Here is a 17,062-nt window from a genome sequence, read left to right on the forward strand (position 1 = left end):
TTTAACTGGTTGGTGCATTCAAACCACATTCACGCGAGACAAGTTCATGATATCAAATCTAGGCAAAGATTTAGTGATGACACATGTAAAAATCACTGATTTTATGTGCGCCTTTTATTGGCCTCAAGTATAAATCTTTCCCTTAATCTGTCAAAAAGAAAAAAAACAAACTATCCAAAACGCCATCATGTATGCTGCTAAACAAATGGTTATCCCTCAAGCAACAGCTTTCCCCTCGAACAATATTACTAACACCGTACTCGTTGCTGACAGTACCCAGGCAGGGGATGTATGTCCTTGGTCAAAAGTACAACTGAATCAGGGTTATATGGCTTTCGTTCTACTTGTTTGATGGAGAAGATTGTTTTACTGTTGTTCCAAATAACGGTTGAAGCTGACGTACGATAATATGCATCTGAGAAGCATATTTCAACCAAACGTAACCCTGGAACATTAATCCCAAACATTTATCTACATTGTCAACACTTGTATGGAATGTTCTACACATCCGGGCACTTCGGCCCCATCAGAGCGACGTTTCTATCTTGCTGGTGTTACTGTAGCAAAACTGCGAACGTCTCTTGATTCTGATACCAGTGACAACCTTCTTTCCGTATTGGTTTGCTGCTTTACAGCACAGCCACACAAGTAGTTTAGTTATTGCCAAGGCAACTGAAGTAAAGTTCCTTGCCCAATGATACACCACGGTAGCTGACTCAGGCTGGTCCGATGATTCGAACCCGCACCTTTTTCGGTCCCGAGTCCGGCACGCTAACCACGGAGCCAATTAGGCTCCTTTTTGAAGAGCAAGCTAAAATTTGACAATAAGGTCAGGGCAATGAACAATCTTCTTCCTGTAACAAGTTCACCTACTAGACCCTGTATCAAGCAAGAACCAGTGGCGACAACAATTTGTAGTTGCTGCTGGTGGTGTTTGAATGCCATTTCTCTGCGCAGTGTAAGCTACACATCGCGGCCATTATAGGCCATCTGCTAAGTGAATAATCAGGAACAATCCCAGAAAGAACCATCGACCAAAAGAAACTACTGGCAAGCTTTCTCACGTACCCACGCTGGTCGAGACTGAGACTCGTACCCACGAACATAGAGGTGAAATGTATGTGATCCGTAAAGGCGAGTGCCTTAGACCCCTTGGCAACCCGGGAACCGGACAACCATTAGTGCTAGTGAGAAAACGGAAACTTACTTTCCTCCTCTTCCAAATCTACGTAACGTGTAAAACTTTTAATGGATATTCCACTATTTGACCATTCTCTTGGAGTATATTATAACTGTTTCACTTCAACGTTTATTTCATAACCATAGATTTTAGACTTCGCTGAATGAACCAGAATAGGTCATATTTTACTTACTTCAAGAACATTATAATCTCCATCAGAATTGTATGTAAAGAAATATTTATAATTCTAATTATTTTTCAGTCGTATACATCGTATAAAGCTCCATAGACCTATGTCCCGAAGTAAAAGTTTTCAACAAATTGAACTTTCCATATTTCGATGCATATACCTTCATCTGTGTTTGTCAATTGACATAATCAAATATATATTTGCAAGATATTGTATAAAATATATTTTTAAATCAGTATTAATTTGGAATCTACTTAAAATACAGACAAGCCATGTTGGAACAGCATTTATTCTTGCGTTTGAGCTTATGAAACGCAAATTAAATTCATTATTAATTGTTGTTCTAAAATGTAATGCTAAAATAGTTTAACCATGATCTTCACCTTAAATGTCCTTTAAAAAAAACTCCCGTACGCAAATTATTGATCGCTATAGACTTTCTTCAGTGGGGCCCCGAGTGGCCGAGTGGTCTAAAGCGCTCACCGTTATGGATCACTGCCATCTCACCTCTGTCTGCGTGAGTTCGAGTCACAGGCTCGGCTAACATTGGTACGTGAGAAAGCCTGTCAGTAGCTTCTCGTGGGTCGGTGGTTCTTCCCGGGCTTTTCCAGGGTTCTTCCTCCACCAATTATACTGATCGCCATGTATAGCCTATCTTGTGCTGAAAAATGGCGTTAAACCATACAACAACAACAACAACAACAACTTTTTTCAGTGGTAGCCTGGTACTAAACTGGGTCAAGAAAAGAGGACGCTGGGTATATCATAACAAATAACAATTGAGTACAAACGCCAACATGACCGGAATCGACATTTACTATAGACGAAGACAAATTCTTGTGACACAAAATGGAATACAATTTGGTTTCTTAGCAGAAAACGTTAGCTATTAGAGCTTAAAGACGACATCGTATGCGAAATATATGGATCAATGATAGTTGGGACTGTAAAAACCAGTTTCGTTTTCCCAATATGGATATTACACTTGCAAATAAAGCAAATGCCCAGACGGAATTGTTGATCATTAACTTTGTTGAAAATGAAAAATTACCCACCTGATTGAGATAAAACGTGTCCGGAGTGGGAGAGATGCAAAGTTGTTGTATTCTTGAATGTTACACTTTCCTCCATCCCTTGTAAAATTCGCGTTTAATCGTACAGGTGCGAGTAGCAATTGTTTTTTCTGTCCTGACCTCATGTTGTTCTAGAACGACGAACACAGACACACACACACACACGCACATGCTGAGAGACAGGGACGAAAGAAACATAAATTGCAAATAAATACACTCGCTTTAATATTCCGTGATTAGATCATGTCAAGCGTATCAAAAATGTATCTAGTGACAGTATATCCTTAACTAAAGTATATATTGAATGATATTTAAGAGTTTTAGTGATAGACTCTCACTCCTCGAATTATGGATTTTTCCTCGCAATTAAAGCATCGTGCTTAATTACATTTAACGATAGCTTAGAATCAAAAGAGGTTCTTTTCTTGTTCAAACCCTATTTATATAGTGAGTACTCCCTGCTTTAAAACAAGGCTTTGTTTGGATAACAACAAGAGGAAGTGATAGACTAAAGCTCTCGGTACACATACCTAGTTGTGCTGGTTGTATGGAACCCTCGGTAACGCGCCTTATAAAGAACTCTATTTCCCTCTGGGTCAGTTGCTTTCCATCTCTTTTCTTGATGATAAGGTCCGGAATACACAGGATCTGAATTTCGTTCTCATCTTCTTTGGGTATTTCTGTCATCCTGCAATGTCCCTGCATGTAATGTCCAATTGTTTACAGTACAGGTATTAATCAAACTGCTCTAGTGAGCGCTCGTAATGCCAACCTACAGCTCGTTACAGCCCTTTCAAAAGACGGGACAACAGCTCACGAAATGGCGCCCAACTGCGTACTAGTAGGCTCTGATATGCTCTCTCATAATATACCTGCTTAGGGTCTATATTGTGCTCTTGCATAGACCCCAATCTGTCTACTCGTTATGCCGCGACAGGTGTGAGGTTATGTTACATGCAGTGTGTGTGTATGTGTGTGTGTGTGTGTGTAATAATGAATGGTTCTCCACAGTTGCATACGATTATTATAGTTGTCACAAATGTTAATAAAAAAAATAAGTGCTATAGTAACAAGCAATGGAGCAGACATAACACTGTACCTGGGTAACGATGTTTATTAGAATAAGGTAAATTTTCATGAAGGACGTTATATATATGTATATATTCAATTACTTTTTTATGTACAAAGTGCTTCGATATAGGGTTTCCCCCTTACCCCATGTTCACCGACAATAGATTTGATTACGTCTCACTAAATGCAGTGCTATTTTCAAATACACCGGTAAACAATTTTTCAGTTATATCGTATATCCATAGGATGTATGCAATGTGGCAGTTTATAGTGATTTCTAGCACTGGGGCATCATGGGGCAAACATGTAGCATGTTGTCCCACCCAGTAACATTACACTGACATCTGGCCGACCATTCCTAGCACTGTATGTGAAGTGTTTAATAAGTTGAATATTACGAAATTTGATGTCAGTGATGGTACCCTATCGGAAAGAATATGGTATGTTTCAGGTTACTCATTTTCGTAAATCAATAGTTAAATCAGTATTCAATTACACGTTCTACGTATTAAAGGACGATAGCCGCTCCAGTAGTGTACAGACCAGAAGTAGTGTGATAATGAAGGTTTTCGGACCGGTGTTACAGTCACCACCCCCATGACATTGTGTTAATACTACAATAAATAACACCCCACATGTAGCCTAAGTGGTTAGAGCGTCCGCTTCAGATGCCTAGTTTTTGGCGCTCATTATTAAGATGTTAGTGTTAAGACTTGTCGGCCTGGTGTCAGGATAATGTGACTTCATGGGACATGATGCTACTTGTCTGCAGCATAATGCCCCAGTGATAGACATCACTATACACTGCCAAATTGCAGACATCTTAGCGATATGACTGAATACTGTTAAAGCTACGTTAAAAATCCAAATCACACACGTAATAAATAGCACGTGCATGCATGTGATCCCGTAGACTGTAGTCCATGAAAGTTATCAATATGTGACGATATAAGAGACAAATCATGGGGTATAGAAGGCGGTAATCTAAGTCAGTAACCGATAAAACCGCCATTAACGCACTACAATGGTAGACACGATTGTTTATTGAGACATGTCAACTGCAAAGTATAAGTATAGTCACATTGCTTGTTTTGGTATTTATACATTTTAATTTGTCGTTTTTCTTTTATAGGAGACTACTCGACTTTTACTGTCTGTAAACCCATTATTTCCTAGTTCCTTATTTGTGCTGGGAGTTGTCTGTGGTTTTCCACTTCCATCAACAAAGTCTGCAGTTCGGCCATTCTAATTATTATATCATCTATAGCCACCTAGTACTGTTTACTAATGGTACTGGGACTAATATGTGCTACCTCAAAACGTTCCGAATAAGCACCTATTCGTGAATATAATTGGGTTCAGCGGTGAATTCCACTTCTTCGTTGTAGAAACAATCCCTGCGAGATTTCACGGCTGTTAGTGAATTAAACGAGTGGGTATTTTACTCTGCTGATGCTATAACACCTAGCTGGCCTCCAGGGTAGTCCAAACAGGGTAATCCAAACAGCTGATTTATATCTGGCCCTTAACAAGATTATATTTAAGTGTATACGAAAGTATGATAACACCGTTTCGAAGCAAATATTCGTCGACAAGTTGAACGAAATTACTAGCACTGTTAGCATCATTGGTCATCTGATTCAACACCTCGTGGGTACATTCCGCAACTCCATCACTTACATGTAATGATGAATGTAATCTTAACTACAAACACCAACGATGGTTATTAGCACATTTGCCGCATGTAACCCCAGGGCCGGCGCCAGACCCAGCCAGACTACCTAGCGCCCTAGGCAAGGTTAGATTCTGTCCCCCCCCCGAAAATATCAATTTCCAAATTTATAAACAATAAAAAAAATTAAAAATGCGCCCCCTGAAATCAGCGCCCTGGGCGGCTGCCGAGTTTGCCTATATGGTAACGCCGGCCCTGTGTAACCCATGTATATATTCTTTCGTGTGAGAGAGAGAGAGAGAGAGAGATTTGGATTTTTAAACGTCGCTTTAACAAATTTTCAGTCATATTGCAAAGATGTCTGCAGTGTGGTAGTTTGTAGTGATGTCTAGCATTAGGACATCGTGCCGCCGACATGTAGCATGAGTACGTGATTGAATGGGCTGCTTGCACACATACATGTACGTGTTAACCATTGTAGATGTTGCCATTAGAAATAAAGAAGCAGAGTCATTAGCGTCTAAACATGCAGGAAGTGTCGCTGATACGCTTAAACGTATTTACACACGCGGACCGTTAATATGTGCCGATTATTGCAGGTCGATCCAGGTAAAGAATTTCCTGGATCCGTTGCTGTGCTGTTGCCACGACTTAAAGTAAGGGTTCGTGTTGGACCACAGGCACTTGATTCTGGTGTAAGCTAATGTGTACACTCACTAATATGGTAAGTGTACACATTAGTTTACCCCAGAATCAAGTGCCTTTGTGTTGGACGTGTTAATATAGATAGTGACCAAGCTATTGTGGTGCGATTTAATGCGGAATGGTTATTTGGACATCAGCACATGCAAGAATGGCCTACTAGGTCTCAAATATTACGATCACGAATAGGTGACACGACTTTCGATCGTCATACATCCTTTCAAAAATGAAATCACACTAAAGATTGGATTAAAACATGTAGATGCGATTTGACACAATGATCGGTGAATCCGCCAAACAGACATTTTGCGAAAGTAATTGCAAGTCATTCCAGCAAATAGGAAAATATCTCTATGATCTATTTTAATACGTTAACGTATCCATACAACAATCGCAATTCCATGACGTTCAAACGCGCAAATGGAAACGGGAAAACTTTCTCTTACTGCAAATTCCGTCAATAAATTGTTTTAATTTTTGTAATCTACCAGGATCAGAAACTGAAATTGCTTCAATCCTATTTATTATTTCGTTTATTTCTGTGGGTGTTTCGACAATCATAGGTTCAGCAAATCTTCCTCGACGAACGGGTTAATACTTGTGAATACATCCGCATGACCGGCAAAGATGATCATATGACTTGACTACGATGCCATCTTTAAGACATGCTTGAGCACCTAGACCAAAGGTGGGCAAACTTTCCAGTGCAAGTGTCTCATACACAAATTTAGACCTTGTCGCGGGCCGCATAGTTTATTAAGTAAAATAATTAATATTTGAAATAGCAAAAACAAAAGGTTTTTCTAAATAACATCAAAATTAATTTTCAGTTGTTAATATGTTGTTAATATTTGAAAACTTAAACTTAAACTTCAAAAGAAGCACATTTATTTGATAAACAGAGTAACATAAACAGAGTCAGTGCGAATGATGACTTGTTCCTAGGCCGCATAAAAACTCATGGCGGGCCGCATAAAAGCCCTTGGCGGGCCGCATGCGGCCCGCGGGCCGTAGGATGCCCACCCCTGACCTAGACGAACACGTAAGACAAGCAAATGTGATTTACAGCATTCATAATAGCATGTTCTGCTGCATAGTTCATATTCTCCGAAGCATACACCTTTACAGCGATTGCGCCCCAATGACATTAAGCTTTGGTATACACACAACGTTATCTAATTGTACGATTTTTTCAGTTCGCTACCGTTCGTTTTCCAGTAGCCGCTTTTGTATAGCCTCGCCTATATAGTGTAGTAAATAGATATGGATGTTGATATCCGACTTATACCATAGAATTTCAAGGTTAATATACGTCTTATACCATAGAATTTCAAGGAACTTAAATATTCGCATTATAATAACTCGAAATTGTAAATCTGGCTTTTGCAAATAAACAGGATCATTCTTCTTGGCATCATAAAAATCGGGTGGAAAGCTGAATAAAATATATTCCAACATTGTATCAGCCCAAATTAGTTCAAATGCCAAACAGTGAGAATTGCATCAACTCTAATACAAAAGACTTTGTACATTTGCATCCAAAAGTGTCAAATAGAGTGTTTGTAAATTTCTTCAATAACTTTTCCTTCATTGTTTTCAGCAGTGGCTTTTGAGAATATTTTCCAATGCTTGCGATTTTCTGCTTCTGCGATGTTGTACGTTATTTTGTGATACTTCTGAAGGTTGATGAGTATGGATGACATCGTTATATTAATACTAAAAGCATCTCTCTAACTGATTTATCCTTGATGATCTTCACTACTTAGGCTACTATATTCGCTTGTTATCCCATTATCGTCATTGCTTTATTCATTAGTTTCATTATCTGTACTCAACGTTTGCGTCTTTATTTTTTCTGGCACAGTATCAAATGATGTTGTTTCAGGGTTTCCTGATAATATTGGCCAAGCTTACATCGTTGCTGCACCAAAATAATTCCTAAGTTAATTGTCTGCATATTTAATTTTTATTGTGAATTGGGTTTTGTCCATTGTCACGTATCATATATATTCAATTTGTATTATGTGATTGATCTTTATCCATAAATGAGGGTAGGAGTTGGGCCTCCGTTTCTAATATCATGTAGGATATACAAGTTTGCTAAGTTTGAGTTCTGTATACAGCCTTAATTCTGACTTTAGATTCTTCTATAAAAGAGTTATGTTTGCAGTTTTATGGAAATTTCCATTGAGATATCAGAGTAGTTGGGATCTATACAAGATTGTTTATAACTTAGAATGTTCCGAAAATGAATTATAACCCTCATGCTGGTCCTCATATTTGTGTCTTAGGTGTTTATATTAAAGTTGATTGTATTAGAATTGATCATTCCTCTTTTAATGTCTAAAGTGGAATCATACTTAATGTTCAGCTTTATATGAGATCATTCATTTACTTAAATTATCTCTGAATTACAAAGTGCTCAATTTGTTCCAACTAAGTCACTATTTTGGGATTATTGTAAATTAATTTATGGACATTCTGGATTATATCCTTGTGATACATTAAGACTGTTGTCATATTGGTACATTCGAGATTACTTGTACGTCAGCACATTTAATATTGCAATTGATCCGGGACACCAATGGGCTTTATTAAGAATACTTTATATTTTTGGACCTCTGATGAAACTATATGGACTATTTTGGATTTAATTCACAATACTGTGAGTTATTTTTAAATTTTCACTTTTTATTTAAAGAAAATCAATTATTTGTTGAATTTTACAAAACTTATTGGTTTTCGCTCTTTTCTGTTACTTAGTTTAAGTACATATAATTGGAACATAATTTATTATCGATATCTTGCGGCTATTTTCTCTAAAACTCATATAACATCTTTTGGCTTCAATGGATGTATTCAAGGAAAACGGTGATTTAATCTATTGTGCAACATTACACACACTCGACTGATCAGGTAGAACAGTGTCACGACTACATATCTCAATAAATTCTTTCAAGATAATATACGCATCTACCTGTGAATTTTTTGCCATTTATATACCACTGTAAGTTTTTAATGCAAAATATGTTCTGCAACAATTGGTATAAAATATTCTGTACAATCATAAACTGTTCTCTGCAACAGAAGATATTCTCTTCCACAGAAAAAGTCCACATTTACATACGTGGTTCTCGTGTTCATAATCTTTTAGAGACGTTCTTATGGAAGAACTGTTGTGTGTGTGTGTGTGTGTGATTTAGATTTTTAACGTAGCTTTAACAACTTTTCAGTCATATCTCTACGATGTCTGCAGTGTGGCAGTTTATAGTGATGTCTAGCACTGGGGCATAATGCCGTAGACATGTATAATGATGTCCCACCCAGTCACATTGGTTTGGCACCAGGTCAACCAGTCCTAACACTAACCTCTTAATCCTGAGCGCCTATTAGTCCTAATACTAAAATCTTAACGCCGAGCGCCTAACGAGGCAGCTGCAAGTAACATTTTTATCAATCTTTGATATGACTCGGCCGCATTCGAGCTCACAACCTCCCGCATCCGAGGCGGACGCTCTAACCACTTAGGCCACCGAAGCGGTCCGTTTAGTTTGTAACCAGGTCAGTTCATGTGCTTGCCTTTGGATTGTAAATTACCGTGATTTTACTTAAACTCATTTTGTGACACAGTTCATTTGTTGTATTTTAGCGGTTTAGGTGAGTGTAGATGGTTTTTTCGGGGAAGGACTCCGTCAAGAGGATGGGGGAGGTGAAATATATTGAATCATTCAGTAGGGTAATAATTTATATAAGTTACAAGTGCACAGAAAAATGTAATTCAGTCAAAAACGAAATGAACGTAAACCTACTATATATCCTCTTATAATATTTCGTTGGATTCAGTGTATCATTAGAATCATGGCAATTGTGAGAATGTGTAGTTCAAGTCATTCAGTCTTATAGTTTTATAAGTTTGCATGAGGTTGAAATTATGTGTAAGTTACTGTGTCATAAATTACATATTTATTAACTTGCACGTCATCAATAAATATCTCATTCACACTGACTTAGCCACATATTGCCCAACGTGGTTTCATCCAGTTACATACATTCTTACCAGGGAAAATACTTTTAAAATGGTAAAAAAACGTAGAGATAAAGTAAATAAAATTGACAATTGGCATTTTTTCACCAAATATACTGGCCGCCTTAAATATCCCATTGTGTGCTCAAGCAAATGGCGTTAAACAAGCAAACCAACAAAACCAAAATACACCTTAAACGGCTACGAATTCGTATATAAAATGGTGTCACTTAATCAGAAGAGGCATTAGTCCGATATTATTAATATGCGTCTTCGAATGTGTTAATGCAATTTGTAAAAGTGTTGCAGTGAGACTAAAATGCTCTAATCTGGTCAAGTCTGTGCGTCACGTAACACGTCAGCCATATTGTGGCAGAGTCATCATTGTGAAATCCTTAATTATTTTAAAGGCGAAAAACAAAAAATAGTACACTATCTGATTTAGGTAAATATCTTGGCGACGTCGAGTTTGTAAACTTTGTATTATATACTCTTTTCGTTTTCCTGCCTAAGGCTCAATTCATGCTGTATTTCAAAACAAATACACCACCTTAGAGTTATTAATAGGCATTTTAATATTAATGCACGCATAGCACCGCCCAAGCGAACTTTCTAAGTTAGTCGCTCACTCGACATATTTTTTAGAAAAGAATCACGCTTTGATCAAATTGAAATTTAGAATCATATTTTGAGTGAATGCGCATTGAAAAAAAACTTTTAAGTTGGTCTGGAATGAATGAATTTTGCTTTTCTGATGATCCAACTCAATTCTGCTTTTCTGCTTATGATGGACTCAGTGTATTTGGGTCAATTCAGAGCAGGAAGGATAATATGATTTCGGTTGGAAATATACAAACTGCAGTAAAATTTCTTTGTCTATCCGGTTTTCTATGACATGGGTCATGTCATTCCGATTAGCAGACATAAGAGAGTACATTTTAAGGAAATTCAAGATGCATAAATGTAAGTATATGTATTACCATTCTTATTACCAGCTAAAGAAGACCATGTGTATGCCCTTTCACTTGCATCCTCGCTGTTGTAGGGATCCCAGCCATGATCTGTATCATACAGTGTATGTATTATATTGCTAGCCTAACATTGTATCAAAATAGTTAAACGGGAATAATTGCAAAGCATCTATTAAGTGAAAGTCCATTTAGCCAGCGTAAACAATACTTCTTCATTGCCTTGGCTTATTTGCTCCTACCAAAACATTCTGTTGCATTTTTTGTCGTATTTAGTGTTTTGACTGACTAGTAAAATGGTACGTCTCTGATAGATATGCCTCAATATACTTTTCTGTGCTATTTTTATAGACCCTATAGAGCACTGGTCATAGTCTGGACCTTTCTATTTTCGAAAAGTTGCCAATATTTTTCCTAAATAACTGTTTAGATTATCATAATGGTAATTTCAATAACTGAGTCTCTCGCGATTGTTGCTGGCATTGCAGATATCACGTTCATTTGTTTGCTTGTATCAATGCGTGAACTCGTCCACATCATTAACTTTATCATCTCTATACTTTCAAATGGATGAAACAGCTTGTTTAGTTTATTCACAAACAAATGTAATAAATCAAAAGCTTAAGCCTCTGCTGCATGAGCGTACATTGTACGTTTCTAATCAAAGTATTTTCAACACACCATACTATTTTTAGACTCGTGTGTCTAGTAATATGAAGCCATGCAATATAGAAAAGTACTCCACAATTCTGACAATTAACGGAAACAAATACATTGTTGCTGTATTCCATATTATATTGTTGCTGTATTACATAATATATTATTACTATATTCCAGCTTACACTGTTGCGGTATTCTATAATATATTGCTGCATTACATAATACCTTGTTGCTGTATTCCATATTATATTGTTGCTGTATTACATAATATATTATTGCTATATTCCAGCTTACACTGTTGCGGTATTCTATTATATATTGCTGTATTACATAATACCTTGTTGCTGTATTCCATAATACCTTGTCGCTGTATTCCATATTATATTGTTGCTGTATTACATAATATATTATTGCTATATTCCATAATATATTATTGCTATATTGCATAATATATTATGGCTATATTACATAATATATTATTGCTATATTCCAGCTTACACTGTTGCGGTATTCTATAATATATTGCTGCATTACATAATACCTTGTTGCTGTATTCCATAATACCTTGTTGCTGTATTCCATATTATATTGTTGCTGTATTACATAATATATTATTGCTATATTCCATAATATATTATTGCTATATTACATAATATATTATTGCTATATTACATAACATATTATTGCTATATTACATAATATATTATTGCTATATTACATAATATATTATTGCTATATTCCAGCTTACACTGTAGCGGTATTCTATAATATATTGCTGTATTACATAATACCTTGTTGCTGTATTCCATAATACCTTGTTGCTCTATTCCATATTATATTGTTGCTGTATTCCATAATATATTATTGCTATATTCCAGCTTACACTGTTGCGGTATTCCATATTATATTGTTGCTGTATTACATAATATATTTTTGCTATATTCCAGTTTACACTGTTGCGGTATTCTATAATATATTGCTGCATTACATAATACGTTGCTACTGTATTCCATAATAGATAAAATAAAAGGTAACAAGAAGAGTTTTCTAACATAAATTTACATCTTGATTAAAACATTACTACTTCGGTTTCGGAGCAACAGAAAGGTTACAAGTCTGCAGACAGATCACATATATTAGTCTCAACAAGACTACTCCAATGCAGATCAAACGTCGGTATACCAGCCACGTCTATTAAATGGTCAAACCTTATGATCCTTAAAGCACCTGGTGTAGCGCAGATTCACTGTATATATCCATCACTTTCTCGTTTTTCTTATCAAAATCTTTCACTCAACTGTACGTGTATAGCCAAGGGCTTTCATGCGGTCCGCCAAGGGTTTTCATGCGGCTTAGGAACAAGTCATCATTCGCACTAACTCTGTTTATGTTACTCTGTTTATCAAATCAATGTGTTTTTTTTAAGTTTAAGTTTAAGTTTTCAAATATTAACAACATATTAACAACTGAAAATTAATTATGATGTTATTTAGAAAAACCTGTTGTTTCTGCTATTTCAAATATTATTTTACTTAATGAACTATGCGGCCCGCGACAAGGTCTAAATTTGTGTATGCGGCATTTGCACTGGAAAGTTTGCCCACCTCTGATATATAGTGTATCTTAAAAAATTTATTAGATTTAGTATATTGTTTAGAAGTCATAATATGAACTTTCTGCTTCATTATTAACTTTATAATTAATATATCTTGTATAAAAAATATATTGTATAAAAAAATGATATTTAAAAGTTGACAAGATGTAAATGTATTAAGACGTCTTATAAACCTTATAAGATATTAGGGGATATATATATATATATATATATATATATATATATATATATATATATATATATATATAGATAGATAGATAGATAGATAGATAGATAGATATATATATATATATATATATATATATATATATATATATATATATATATATATATATATATATATGGGCTTCAAAGTTTTAACATGATGGGAAGGGGGAAGTTATTAATATCAATGATTTATTGAAAAAGTAAATTTGAACACTGTAACGTGATTCACAATATAGGAATCGTGATTTACACTAAGGTTTATATGCAGTTAATGCCATGTGTTTAAGTGTGCTTGCACATTTTTAAATACTCATCCAAATGTTTAAAACCTAACTTCATATGAATTCACCACATTCAGAAACATGTTAATCACATCTAAATTCCCTTTCAAATCAACATCTAAATAGCGCTAAAATTAATGATTTCATCAAATGACGTCACAGAACATGTCTGACGCCATGATGGCCGACGCTAGATGATATGGCTGGTTCTACACACTAAATTCGTCCATTTTCACATATTTTTTAAAAAAAAATTAAATAAATTTCTCTCATTTCTATGCAAGTCAATGTATTTTAAATCTTGTCAGTATTCGTTAGCACTTGTTTACTCTTCACCCATGCTTAGCGACCTTGGTTACCATGTCAGCGTCTTTGATGTTTGACAGGAATGAGATAATACAAAATGCTTATATATTTGTTACTGGTTGCGAGTAAAGGAATATGTAATGCTAAAGCACATGGAAGCCATGTCAATCGAATGCTACTGACGACAAAATGTTATGTGTCAAAAGCACCTTAATTTAGTTACCTATTTTGGATTAGTGGTGAAAACCATATTTCACCTACTTTTTCCTCGTGCGAAATCTCTTAGAAGGTTTGGCTTCATTTCGTGAAGTCCTTCAGAAATTATTATGATACTACAAGCCACCTTTATATATATATATATATATATATATATATATATATATATATATATATATATATATATATATATATATATATATATATATATATATATATATATATATATATCGACTGGGTATAACTATTAATTGTTCCACCTAGCTGCTGTGGAAGTCCAACAGTTGCTATCAAGGCCACCCAAAACACAAACGCTGTACATGACCCGAGTAAAATTCCTAGTCTGGGACACAAATAGATACAGCTATAAACAAATTTTATTTTTAAGTCCACAATGCATTTACATAATAAGAAATATTAGGTTCTTGGATCTACCGGATAATAAATTAGTCCTTATATTTTCCCAATTTTCTATGTGAGTAATAAGAATCGCAAAGAAGCCACTAAAAGAGGAACTTTTTTCTATCGTTATAAATGGTAATATGAAGTTTGATGATAAATGGCCCAATGGTTTGGAGGACGTCCAAATGTATTGCCTTTTATTGCTAAGAAAATCGAATGGTTCCTAGGGAAAGACCCAGACTCAACATGGATAGACCATGTTCCAGAGAAACTTTCCTATGAACTTTTTCATCAAAACTTGGCTTAGCAACTTTAATTTGTGTGTTAGGTGTTTGGTATTTGATTGCACACCGACACACGACAAGCTGTATCATGCCGAGTTAAATGGACAAAGGCTCCTTACTCCCAAACACGTTACGTCAGCCGACTAGGCCTGACCTCAACAGGATTCACACACTCACCCCTCTGGTTGTGACTGGCATACCATTCACCATAGCTATCTTACAGATTTGGAGGATATGTCAACCACGCCAATATCATGCCACTGTACGGCAAAGATCGAAAAGATCGAAATCAATGGGAAGCCGAAACTCCAATATATTTTGCTGGAGTATTTTGCAAGGAAAGTTTTACCTCGATCTTTCAGAAGTGAAGCCTGGAGCCATATTTTGCTTCAATTCATGAAGTCCTTTAAAAGTTACTGAGCCAAAATTAAATTCGTATGGCTGGGTTGTTACAGGACGGGGCATAATATAAAGAACGCACATGGGTAACTGACAATATGTCCCCTCTGTAGATATATCTGGAGTAAACAAGTATAGTTGCAACATTGCTGTTATGGAAGCCAACTAGTTGTTTGAGGAAACACCTGAAACATAAATCGGATATAACACATCCAAGAATTATTCTGCTAAAATTTCATAAAAATTGGAATTGTAGTTCAAAATTACGTTTTCAAATCTGTTTCTATGAAAACCGTTTGCTTACTAAAGTTGGTAGCACACCCTGTCCTTTAATATATAACTTCAGTTTTAAAAAATGACCAGGTGTTGTTTGTATTGTAATGTAGGAGCACGTTTTATTTTCTATTGCTACGGAAACCAGTGGTTGATATTGATATACAATCATGAAAAAACACGACTTTTATAGATCATGTTAAACTGAACAATCCTAAAAATGTAATTAAAGGCTCAGCAGTTGTGAAAAATGTCCAAATTGTACGTACATGTAGATGCTGATGGACAATGCATGGTGCACATTTTACAAAATTTGGACAGGCCATACCATTAGCCAGGTGAGTTGCAAATTATAACAAAGGCAGTAAGAAAGGAACTTTTGATCAGTGTTCTACTGTATCAGAGGAATGAACGATGCTGAAAAATGTAAATTAAAGTCTCAGCAGTTGTGAAGATGTAGATAATGATGGAAAATGCATGGTGCACAGTTGACAAGGTTCATACTGTTACTCAGGCGAGTCACAAATTTTCATTTTAAGTCACTACGAAAGGAACTTTTGACCAGTGTTCTACTGTATCTGAGGAAGAAATCCAGTGCCATTAAGTCTGGAACAACTAACAACTAATGCTGGGCAGTCATTTTTCTCAGTGTGAAAGCCCAGCTGGGAAACTAATAATATATAACAGTATAAATCAATAATGTTAAAACTTGTAATGAACATTTGACATAGATATTTGATGTATTTGTATACATACAGCAAACAATAACAGTTACCTCCATATAATCCATTCAGGTGTTGGCTGAATGTTATTGGTATTAGGGCATACCAGTCCACAGTGTGTCAAATGCCCATCATCTATTAATAGATGGAAACCAGGTCACAATTATTACTTCGAAGTCAGGACCCACAAATGTAGCCACAATCTACTTTAAAGCAGCTTTTCCTTTCATTTTCATGATGTTGCACAAGTTAGATTTGGCATTTTTTATATTGATTTAAAGGAAATTCTTTTTCTTTTTAATATGATCAGTATGGCATTGTTGTCTTTCTATTTTGGCAATAGTGCATCATGGGTAATGAGGTACTGTTGCTGGTGCAGAAGTAAAATCGGTGACCCACTGCAAGTTTTGTTTCCAGTCCAGCCTTTCAAAAACAAGTCAGTTAATCTATGACACAAGCTGCACTGTGTTCATGTTTTTAAAGATAATTTTGATAAGCGTATGATTTATACTGCAAAGTTCAACACCAAAAAACTAACGTAGAGACTATACGAAGAAATAATTGTGATCCAAGTCATGTCAGTGTCATATCCTTAAAATTTAAATTTAAAACGCAAGTTTGTTATTAAAGTAGATACATCAAAATGTGACATTTTATGTATATGGATTTTAAAAATAGAATTTTCAAAGTAAAAATGTTAAAGTTTAAATGTTTCTGAAAAATTGAATTTTTATAATATTCTAATTGAGATTTTTCTAATTTTACAAATGTATAGTCTCCATGGGGTTGGTGCAATGTATTTATTGCTACACATATA

General features: G+C 35.5%; 1 protein-coding gene across 6 annotated transcripts in view; it reads right to left on the reverse strand.

Annotated features, from left to right (window-relative positions):
* Window positions 1-3,445, reverse strand: part of LOC149786645 (thymidine phosphorylase-like) — a 56,152-nt gene extending 52,707 nt beyond the window's left edge. For 2 of the 6 annotated variants that reach the window (XR_016424996.1, XM_089977167.1), the window contains exon 1: window positions 2,974-3,443. Coding sequence is in view for 5 of the 6 variants with exons in the window: in XM_089977167.1 (XP_089833293.1) it covers window positions 2,974-3,148 (175 nt within the window). In the remaining variant the exon portion in view is untranslated. Of the gene's footprint in view, window positions 1-2,425; window positions 2,582-2,973 lie in introns of those variants that run through there. The other 4 variants (XM_089977164.1, XM_089977163.1, XM_089977168.1 and 1 more) reach the window with 3 other exon arrangements.
* Window positions 3,446-17,062: the final 13,617 nt, after the last annotated feature.

This window comes from Sinohyriopsis cumingii, chromosome 12, assembly GCF_028554795.1.
Source record: "Sinohyriopsis cumingii isolate HCF-2022 chromosome 12, ASM2855479v2, whole genome shotgun sequence".
NCBI classification, from domain to species: Eukaryota; Metazoa; Mollusca; class Bivalvia; order Unionida; family Unionidae; genus Sinohyriopsis; species Sinohyriopsis cumingii.